This window comes from Vitis vinifera, chromosome 12 (genome assembly GCF_030704535.1).
Source record: "Vitis vinifera cultivar Pinot Noir 40024 chromosome 12, ASM3070453v1".
Lineage (NCBI taxonomy): Eukaryota > Viridiplantae > Streptophyta > Magnoliopsida > Vitales > Vitaceae > Vitis > Vitis vinifera.
The window spans coordinates 17,260,452-17,271,303 of record NC_081816.1 but is presented as its reverse complement, the minus strand read 5'-3'; the positions used below and the strand labels follow the sequence as shown (position 1 = coordinate 17,271,303).

General features: G+C 41.3%; 1 protein-coding gene across 1 annotated transcript; it reads left to right on the top strand.

Annotated features, from left to right (window-relative positions):
* The first annotated feature begins 957 nt into the window (after window positions 1-957).
* LOC100267535 (anthocyanidin 3-O-glucosyltransferase 2) lies at window positions 958-7,335 on the top strand. Its single transcript, XM_002264512.4, has 2 exons — window positions 958-1,579; window positions 6,350-7,335. The coding sequence occupies exons 1-2, from the start codon at window positions 1,051-1,053 to the stop codon at window positions 7,249-7,251; spliced, it is 1,431 nt and encodes a 476-aa protein (XP_002264548.1). The 5' UTR covers window positions 958-1,050; the 3' UTR covers window positions 7,252-7,335.
* Window positions 7,336-10,852: the final 3,517 nt, after the last annotated feature.

Below are 10,852 nucleotides of genomic sequence, written 5' to 3'. Positions count from 1 at the left end.
TATCTAGTGGATTCTTATTGTGCTCGATAGACTCATAGTTTTTGTATCTACATTGGTTGAGACAATCTTCATAAGTGTTTTTCTGAATATTTTTTATATTCTTATGTGATTGAATATATTTTGGATTATGACTTATATATTCTCACAAGGCTAATCAAAAGCAATAATTAAATCCCAATAATCAACCTATATGATAACGGAATCAGTTTAAATAGGTTTAAAAGTTACTAATTTAATATATCCTATTTATGTACAAAAAATTGCGAGTATTGCCCCGAAATATGTTTCTAATATCAACATAACATTTCTTTCTCATTTTTTTTGGCTAATGAAAAACCATTAGAAAAAAAATATATAGATATTTGATTAAAATGATTAAAATAGTCTCTAATTCAAACAATGCTCTTTTTTTTAAAAAAAAATATATATCGAAAATGATAATATTTTTTAATAAAAATATCATTCATTTATGTTAAAGCAATTTTAAAAAAATGATATTTTTATTCATTTATATTTTTTATTAATAAAAATATCATTCATTTATGTCAAAGCATTTTTTTTTAATAAATATTAAGATATTTTTATTCATTTAAAATTTTTATTAATAAAAATATCATTCATTTATGTTAAATCAATTTTTTTTTTTAAATATTAAGATATTTTTATTCATTTATAATTTTTATTTAGAACTTTAAACCAATAGAAGATGGCTTTACAAATTTTGGCCCAAAGATCCCCAAGAACTTTATTTGAAAGGTGTAGCATATTCGAACCCTTCGTCCAGGGAACATGAATCATAATTTCGTTGCTGGTTTTATATTAAATTACATGGGATACATCGAGAACCACCCACTTTTGCCTCAATATTCAACCAAGACCACCCACCAATCATATAAAAACGATAAGGAAAATTGATTGAACCAGCAAAGCCCTGACATCATTTCCTTTGTCCTCCAATACTATCCAGCCACAAGTATAAGAGTGTCACACCACTGCAAAGCCCTCAAAACATCCCATTTTTCCTCTCTTTGCAGTAACTGCTAGTTAGTGATGGAGCAAACTGAACTGGTCTTCATCCCATTTCCTATCATCGGCCACCTTGCGTCTGCACTGGAGATTGCAAAGCTAATTACTCAGCGAGACCCCCGATTCTCAATCACGATCATCATCATGAAGTTTCCGTTTGAGTCCATTGATGGTATGGACACGGACTCTGATTCCATACGTTTTGTCACACTTCCTCGTCTAGAGGTCAGCTCCAGAACGGCGCCATCTGGTCTCTTCCTCTCTGAATTCCTCAATGCTCACATACCACTCGTTAGAGACGCCGTCCACGAGCTCACTCGCTCCAACTCGGTTCGGCTCGCTGGGTTCGTTATTGATATGTTCTGCACCCACATGATTGATGTGGCCGATGTGTTTGGGGTGCCTTCCTATCTCTTCTTCTCTTCCAGCGCTGCTTTTCTTGGCTTCCTGTTGCATCTTCAGTTCCTCCATGATTATGAGGGCTTGGATTTCAATGAGTTCAAGGACTCGGGTGCTGAGTTGGAGGTTCCGAGTTTTGCTAACTCAGTTCCGGGTAATAAAGGATTTTTGGAAGAGAGATTGAAGAATTATTGCATTCTGATTCTCATTGATGTGGTTAGCATATATACAGATTGTATGAGCATGAAAATAGGAAACTGATTACAAAGAAATAGGAAACAAAACAAATTGAGTAACTATACAAATAAATGGTATAACTACATATATTCAAACGTGGAAATCCCTTGATTTTCTCCCTTGACTTTCTCAACTTGATTGTATATCCTTATCATGTCCCCGTAAGATGGACGGCCGTGGAGCAAGTCCAATCTTGGCCTTGAGTGAGTCAAACTGAGGACGAGCAAGAGGTTTGGTAAGAGCATCGGCGAGTTGATCAGAGGCAGAGATGTGCGACACTCGTAGCAAACCATTTTGAACTTGTTCTCGGATAAAGTGATAGTCGAGGGCAACATGTTTCATGCGCGAGTGAAAGACCGGATTGGAATAGAGATTTGTTGCACCAACATTATCACAATAAATAACTGGTTGTTGGGGAAGAGTGACACCGAGTTCGGTGAGGAGAGAGCAAATCCAACAAATTTCCGCAGCAGTAGAGGCCACCGATCGGTATTCAGCCTTAGTGGAAGAGCGAGCCACAGTTCGCTGTTTCTTAGAGCTCCAAGAAATAGGATTGTGACCCAAATAGATTATGTATGCACTAGTGGAGGTGAAATCATCTTTGTTACCTGCCCAATCAGAGTCAGAAAAGACATGAAGTGCTAGTGGGGAGGTCCGACGAAGTGTGATGCCGTGGTCTAAGGTGCCACAGAGATACCGCAACAGACGCTTGACTGCATTCCAGTGGTCACTTGTCGGTTGATGCATAAACTGAGAGAGTTTGTTCACCGTATAGGCAATGTCCGACCGAGTGAGGGAGAGATACTGAAGGCTACCAACCATTGTTCGATACTCGGTCGGGTTAGATAGTGGGGTTCCTGATTGTAAAGTGAGAATTGGACTAGTTGCTAGTGGTGTAGGAGTAGGCTTGGCTTCAGTCATGTGAGTTCTGTTAAGTAGATCGGCAATGTATTTGTGTTGACTGAGGAAAAGACCATTGGTGTGGGAGGTAACTTCCACTCCAAGGAAGTATGTTAGGGGGCCAAGGTCCTTGAGAGAGAAACGCTGAGAAAGTTGTTGAATGAAAGTCTGCGCTGCTTCAACATTATTCCCAGTGATAATGATATCGTCGACATGGACTAAAAGATAAAGAATGGTGCCATGGTTATTGAAGATGAACAAGGAGGTATCGACAATGGAATTGATGAAGCCAAATTGGAGAAGAAATTGGCGCAACTCATGATACCAGGCACGTGGGGCTTGTTTGAGGCCATAGATAGCCTTGCGTACATGATGAGGATGATCGCGATCAATGAAGCCCGGTGGTTGAGACATAAACACATCCTCAGTGAGAGTGCCCTGAAGAAAGGCATTGTTGATATCAAGTTGTCTTAGTGACCAACCCTGGTTGACCGCAAGGCTGAGAACAAGGCGGACAGTGGTAGGTTTGATGACGGGACTGAAGGTTTCAGAGTAGCCAACGCCAGGGCGTTGGTGGAAGCCTTTAGCAACCAATCGAGCTTTGTACCTGTCTATGGAGCCATTAGGTAAATATTTAGTGCGAAAGATCCACTTACAACCAACCAAATTTTGAGTGGGATGAGATGGCACTAGGTCCCATGTCCCATTACGTAGTAAAGCATCAAACTCTGCAGACATAGCTTGTCGCCACTTAGGGTCCTTGAGGGCTTGGGTAACAGTGGTGGGTTCAAGGGTAGGTTGTTGGAGTTGGGCTGTGAGGTTAAGCTTTTGAATTGGTTTATGGATGTTGTGTTTGGAGCGAGTGACTATGACATGAGGTGAGGGTGAGAGGTCGGGTGGTTGATTAGAGTCATTTTGAGTAGGCGGGAGGGGTGGGTTATTGGCACAGTCGCACTTGGTTTCTGGTACGGGCGCACTGGAATGGCTATCGGGCTCTGGTGTAGGTGTGGCACAGGTGGTATTATTTTGGCTTGGGTCTTGGGATTGGCTTGGTGCGGTAGGAGTGAGTAGACTTGATGGGGGAGCAGAGCCGACATTCACGGATGGTGTGGCCACGACTGGTAAAGTCATAGAGCACCATTCAGAGATGGTGGATGAAGTGGCGCGAGGAAGAGAAGTATGAGAAGTGACAAAGGGAAAGATTGACTCAACAAAGTGGACATGACGGGAAGTGTATAGACGAGCGGTGGATGTGTCAAGACATAGATAGGCACTTTGAGTGGGAAAGTACCCGACAAAGATGCAAGGGGAGGAACGAGACTCGAGTTTGGGGGATGTGTATGGGCGAAGCCAAGGATAGCAGAGACATCCAAAGCTTCGAAGTTTGGAATAGTTAGGGAATGTGCCAAAGAGTTTGAAATATGATGAGAGGTGGTTTAGAGTTGGTGTAGGAAGACGATTGATGAGGTAGACAGTAGTAGAAAAGGCAAAAGGCCAATATGATAGAGGCATGGATGCATGGGTAAGTAGAGAAAGACCCGTTTCGACAATGTGACGATGACGACGTTCAGAGTACCCATTGTGTTCAGGAGTGTGAGGTGGAGAAGTAAGGTGTGAGACCCCGTTGATTGTTAAGAATGAGGAGAGAGCTTGATATTCCCCCCCATTGTCAGAGTAGAGAGTTATAATTGGACGGTTAAAGAAATTTTCGACTAGGGCCTTAAAGTGCACAAAGACATCATGTGTGTCGGATTTGCGTTTGAAGGGATAAAGCTAGATATATTTTGTAAAATGGTCGACAAAGATGACATAGTATTTAAAGTTATCAGTAGAGTAGACTGGTGATGTCCATATATCAGTAAATATAACTTCAAGAGGGGAAAAGGTAGGGAGAGAAGAAGTAGAAAATGGTAATTTATGACTTTTATTGCATTGACACGAATTACAATTAAAATTGAAATTGGACGGACGAGAGACATCGAAATGAAACGAAGACATAATATTTTTGAAGATTGACAAAGAAAGATGACCGAGCCTATGATGCCACTCGGAAAAAGTGGTCTTGACACTAGAAAACGCAATTAGAGGACGTGACTGGGTAGTGGAGAGTGGCCATTCATACACACCATCCTTAGTTCGACCCTGCAAAAGGATTGCCCCCGTGTGAAGATCCTTCACATGAAAAGAAGAGGGTAAAAACTCAATGGAAGTATTGTTAGACTTGCAAAATTGAGAAATAGAAATAAGATTACGTTTCATGGTGGGAACACATAAAACATTAGATAAAGTAAAGGAGTGAGAGGGAGTGGTAAGAGAGGTGGAACCAGTGTGAGATATCGGGAGACCAGAGCCATCGCCGATCATAATTTCATCTGTGCCATCAAAAGGACTGTGGAGAGCAAGATTGTGTAGGTCAGTGGTGACATGATGTGAGGCTCCACTATTAAGTAGCCATGTGGTGTTGGGGGGAATGGTGGTTGCAACATTTGCTTGAGCTTGCCAAGGAGCTGGTGGTCGAGACTGTGATGAATTGCCAGGACGAGGAGGTGGTTGCACATGCGGAAACTGTTGTCGGAAAAGAGGACAACGGGAGACTACATGACCTTGAGTACTGCACCATTGGTAGCAACCAAGGAATGGACGAGCAGGAGGACGGTTGTCACGGGTGTTGGTGGGAGAATTTCTTATGATACCTTGAGTGGGTGCGGATGTGGACCCAGGGAGCCGAGGAGTGCGATTGGTGACAGACCATGGAGTGGAGCGAACATTGGTGGCATGAGCAGATGCCGGTAGGGGTGAGGGGCTTATCTTATTGCGAAGAGACAATTCTTTGTTGATGAGTTTTTCATGGAGTTCATCAAAAGAGATGGTGGAATCACGACCGTTGACAGCATCAATGATGGACTGATAATTTTCATCAAGGCCTTCAAGTACTTTTTCAATCAGATCTTCTTGGTCAAGAGGCTTACCAAGAGCAGCAAGTTCATCGGCCCGAGTGTTAATGTACTGCATGTAGTCTGTAATGGACTGAGAACCTTTGGTGATGTTTTTAAGATGGTCTTTGAGTTGCTTGATATGGCCACGAGATGGGCGAGCATAGGTGTTGGCCAAAATTTGCCAGGCTTCATAAGAGGTTTTTGATTGGGTGATAAGAGGAACTAGAGTAGGTGAGAGAGTGCCGACAAGGGCTCCAAATAATAGTTTGTCTTGACGTACCCATGTTTGGTATGCAGGGTTAGTAGAGACAACATTATTGGTGGTGATGGTGGTTGGAGGAGTAGGGTGGGATCCATCAATGAATTTTTGTAGATCATAGCCGATGAGAATGGCTTCCATTTGGGTTTTCCAAGAAAGATAGTTGGTGGGTGTGAGTTTAATGGAGTTATGGATAGTAATCATGGTTAGTGGTTTTATGGGTTCCTGGGCATTAGGAATGATGATTTGAGAATTCTCAGTGGCCATTGGAATGAGGAGGATGAAAGGCTTGCTGAAGATTGAAGAACGTGGTTGGGAAAAAAAAAATTAAAGAACAAACCTTGGCTCTGATACCATAAAGGATTTTTGGAAGAGAGAAATTGAAGAATTATTGCATTATGATTCTCATTGATGTGGTTAGCATATATACAAATTGTATGAGCATGAAAATAGGAAACTGATTACAAAGAAATAGGAAACAAAACAAATTGAGTAACTATACAAATAAATGGTATAACTACATATATTCAAACGTGGAAATCCCTTGATTTTCTCCTTTAACTTTCTCAACTTGATTGTATATCCTTATCAGGTAAGACCTTCCCTTCTTTGATGATTGACAAGGAAAGCGGAGGGGCTGAGATGCTTCTTTATCACACGAGGAGATTCAGACAAGTCAAGGGTATTCTGGTAAATACATTTATTGAGCTTGAATCACATGCTATTCAATCACTTTCCGGCAGTACAGTACCCGCGGTGTATCCGATTGGACCCATACTCAACACCCAAATGGGATCTGGTGGCGGTCAACAAGATGCTAGTGTCATCATGAGCTGGCTGGACGATCAGCCTCCATCGTCTGTGATTTTCCTGTGCTTCGGGAGCATGGGAAGCTTTGGTGCGGATCAAATCAAGGAGATAACATATGGGTTAGAGCACAATGGGCATCGCTTCTTGTGGTCCCTTTGCCAACCTCCCCGAAAGGATAAAATGGAATTTCAAAGCGACTATGAAAATATTGAGGAAGTTCTACTAGAAGGATTTTTACATCGGACGGCTAGAATTGGAAAGGTGATTGGATGGGCTCCACAGATAGCAGTTTTAGCCCACTCAGCTGTTGGAGGATTTGTATCTCATTGTGGATGGAATTCTTTGCTAGAAAACGTATGGTATGGTGTTCCTGTGGCCACTTGGCCAATCTATGCAGAGCAACAAATCAACGCATTTCAAATGGTGAAAGATTTGGGGTTGGCCACAGAAATTAAAATAGATTACAATAAGGATAATGATTATGTTGTAAGTGCTCATGAGATTGAAAATGGATTGAGGAACCTAATGAATATTGATAGTGAAGTGAGGCAGAAGAGGAAAGAAATGCAAAAAATAAGTAGAAGAGTCATGATAGATGGTGGGTCCTCGCACTTTTCTTTAGGCCATTTTATTGAAGACATGGTGGCTAACATTCCATGCAAACAACAAAGACGTTATACCTAATGTATGAATTAGTTTATACTAATATGAAATAAAAAGGTGCATTGTAGGCTCTAATAAATTAATTTATCATCTCCTTTATTTCAATGCTCAAATATTTCTTTGATGATGTCAAGAAATTTGACCTTTCAAACTAGGAAATGTGTTCTTTCTTTATTATTTAGTGAACCAAGTTTACAAGGACATGAATTTAGTTATATGTGCATCTCATTGATCAATGAATACACAATTGAGCATTTTCCTGTAGGAAGCTGGACTAGTGATAAAATCAACTATATAACTAAAAATCCACAAACCCTATTGAATTTGGTTTGATGGGGATGAATAGATATAAGAATTTTTATAAGAATTTGTTCAATTGGATCACTATTAATTTGATGCTTGCCTTCAGATTAGAGACAACTATTCGCTTGAGAAATTTAATTAATTTCTGGGCAATGTTTATCTTCTTTTCTACAAGCATGATGCTCGAAGAGCAAATTAATGTTCTCAAACTATTTGGTGTGTTGGTATGGATTTAAGAAACTAACGTCTCATCAATGCATATCAAGGCATCTACGCATGTGAGAGATCAATAGATTCAAAATGATTCTAATTGGAGCATTTTTGAATTAAGAGGTAGCTACCTTGAGTCTTGTGAGAAAGAAAATAATTAGATGAAGAAGGTAATTGGTATGGAGATGAGGATTTAGAATTATAAGTTCTTTAGATTTGATTATGGAGAGAGTTGATAGAATATAATTTTTTTTAATAAGAAAATTACTAAGAGATGTGAAAAAAGTCTTTAAAAAAATGATAATAATAATTTAAACACGAAAATGATTATGTATATAGTATTGAATTATCAATTTGTCCTTTCCTTTCTTTTAATGAAAAATAAATACATATGAAAATTGATAATTGAAGTTGTTATTCAATCATTTAAAGATTAGCTTAGATGGAATATATTGTAATGATCTACTCCTATGCATCTCAGACAGCACAGACTCGTCCACCTGGGGTTTCACTTGGTACTCCATTCCATCTGGTAGATCATTATGAGACCATTTCGCCACCTACTGTCACAGTGCTGCCTCCCATGGTTCCTACTATTGAGGATACTCGATTAGTCGAGTAGGAGGCCAGGGTTGAGAGGCTTGAGTCCAAGGTGAGACAGATCAGATTGTAGGACGGAGGTTTGACTTGGGATGACAGAGATGGCATACCGGCGGCTAGCTTGCCTGCCAAGTTTCGCATGCCAGACATTGAACGTTACAGTGGGATTGGTTGTCCCAAGATCCATTTGGGACTATATAGCACAGTCATGAGAGCACATGGGATAGATGATGCACAGTTGGTGGCCCTCTTCCCTATGTCACTTAGTGGAGCAGCTCAGAGGTGGTTTGCTTCGGTTGAGCCTTCGAGACTCCGCACATGGATAATGTGGCTCATGAGTTCCTGACTCAGTTCGCTTTCAGTGCCGATATTGATGTATCTAGACGAGAGTTGGAGGCCACCAGACAAAGGCCAGATGAGTTTATTTCTTCCTTTGTCACTTGTTGGAGGGCAAAGGTGGCTGGTATGATAGATCGGCCTAAGGAGCAGGATCAGATTGATATGGTTCTTCGGAACCTACAGTTGAGATTCGCGAGAGGTCTTGTGGGCATCCCGTTTTAGGATCTCAGGAGTCTAGTTTAGGCAACTTTCAATGTTGAGGAGGTCATCGCTCGAGGATTATGGAGAGATACTACTCCTTCCCCTGACAGTAAGGGGAAGAAGCTGATTGGGCCATTTAGTAGATCTGGAGAGGTTGGCGCTATTAGTTATCAGCATCGGAGGCCTGCACATCACTCACTTTACAGGCCTCCTTCAGTCAGAGCTCATTTCCTTCATCCGCAATATCAGTGTCAGCCGGATTATGTTCAGGAGCTTGACATTGCTCAGACCAGCATGCAGCCATGACCTTCGCATTCGAGAGCCACTACTCACCCACCGCCTAGACCATATGCACAGAGGCCCCCGAGACAGTTCACTCCCTTGGGCATGACCTTGACTAAAGCTTTTGAGAAGCTCAGAGATGGTGGTTTGATCATTCCTTTGGCACCGCGCCCTTTGCCACATCCTATTCCTCCACAGTTTCGCTCCCATGAGCATTGCTTATATCATCAGATTCAGGGACATGATACTGAGCGTTGTTCGGCACTCCATCATGCGATACAGGACTTGATCGATTCGGGGTTGGTCAACTTGGTTGGGCCCAATGTGACCACCAATCCTCTGCCTATGCATTCTACACATGCAGTCCCTCCTCCTCCTAGTCTTTAGTAGTTTGATTTGGATGTTGATGGTACTGTTGGCATATGGTATTTCGGGATCTTCCAGGTTGAGGACTTGGTTCAGTCGACATGGATACATCACTTTACAGCAGTTCACCTTTTCATCCTGATTATGGTCGTCATCAGAGTCGTTTCCGTTTTGTTGAGTCCTGTTTTTAGTTCATCAGAGTCATCTTTGCTTTGTTGAGTCCAGTTTGATTTTGGTTTAGGGTCGTTTGTAGTTCATGTTGAGAGTCTGGTCATTTGTAGTCCTTTATCATTTCACACATGATGTACTCGTTGGTTCATTTAGTGATATGATATTTTATTTGAGTATGTGGCATTTTTCTCGTGAGTGTGTTTTACATATCTTGTGTTGATGTGTGTTATGCTTTCGATATGAGACGTCTTTCGCTTATATATCATGATCACTTTGGCCTGACCTATCATGGAGGATATTGAGCCTATTTGACTTAGGATCAAGAGATCGACCTAGGGAGTTTGAGACTGTGACTCATGTCACCTTTTGATTAGAGCGGTACTATATCCATATTCGTACCTTGACTTTGTTGACTTGATGGCCTACCCATTTTGAGCCTGACATGACACCACTCCTTCGTACCATTATGCGACCTTTACCATTCTTATTCGCCTTCGTATATTACAGTATCATTGCCTATTCTTCCCATTATTTCCTTGATCTAACCAGGTAGTGTCCGAGATGGTTAGACCCGAGGTGGGCTTCACACGATGATAGATGGATCATGATGAGAGAGTGGCTTGATTGTTTGATGATATTGTTGAGATAAAGGGGTTATCATGGAGCATCCAGATTTGAGCCATTGCACATGACTTTAAAGAGTCAGGATGATTAGACATGGTGATTTTATGAGATGATGGTGAGTGGCTTGTGATGATAGAGTGAGTTGATTTTCAGAGTACATTGATGGTTGTCATAGAGCATCAATGGGAGCTTTCGCACGATTTCAGAGGAGTCGCCATGCCTATGTTGGATGGATGCCAGACTTTAGTATTGGCCATGTGAGATCTTGAAAGCACGATTGTAGACCCTCAATTTTGTCCCTTTAGCACATGTCTTTAAGTTCGTTTTCAGTGCTCCACAGTAGTTCCTTGGTGGCCCATTACTACTCGTACAACTTACCTTTTTCTGAGTCACCTCGGAGACTTTGGTTAAGGGATTATCTGACCCTTTATTGTGATCCTTGGCAGTTTTGATTTAGATTTAGGCTTTTCTTGCTTTTTTTAGGATAGCTTTTAGATACACTTGGCCCATTAGGCACCACCTTAGG

Coding starts and splice junctions, on each gene's coding strand:
- LOC100267535 (XM_002264512.4), top strand. CDS start 1,051: ATGGAGCAAACTGAACTGGTCTTCATCCCATTTCCTATCATCGGCCAC. Junction 1,580..6,349: donor TTTTGCTAACTCAGTTCCGG/GTAATAAAGGAT, acceptor TATCCTTATCAG/GTAAGACCTTCCCTTCTTTG.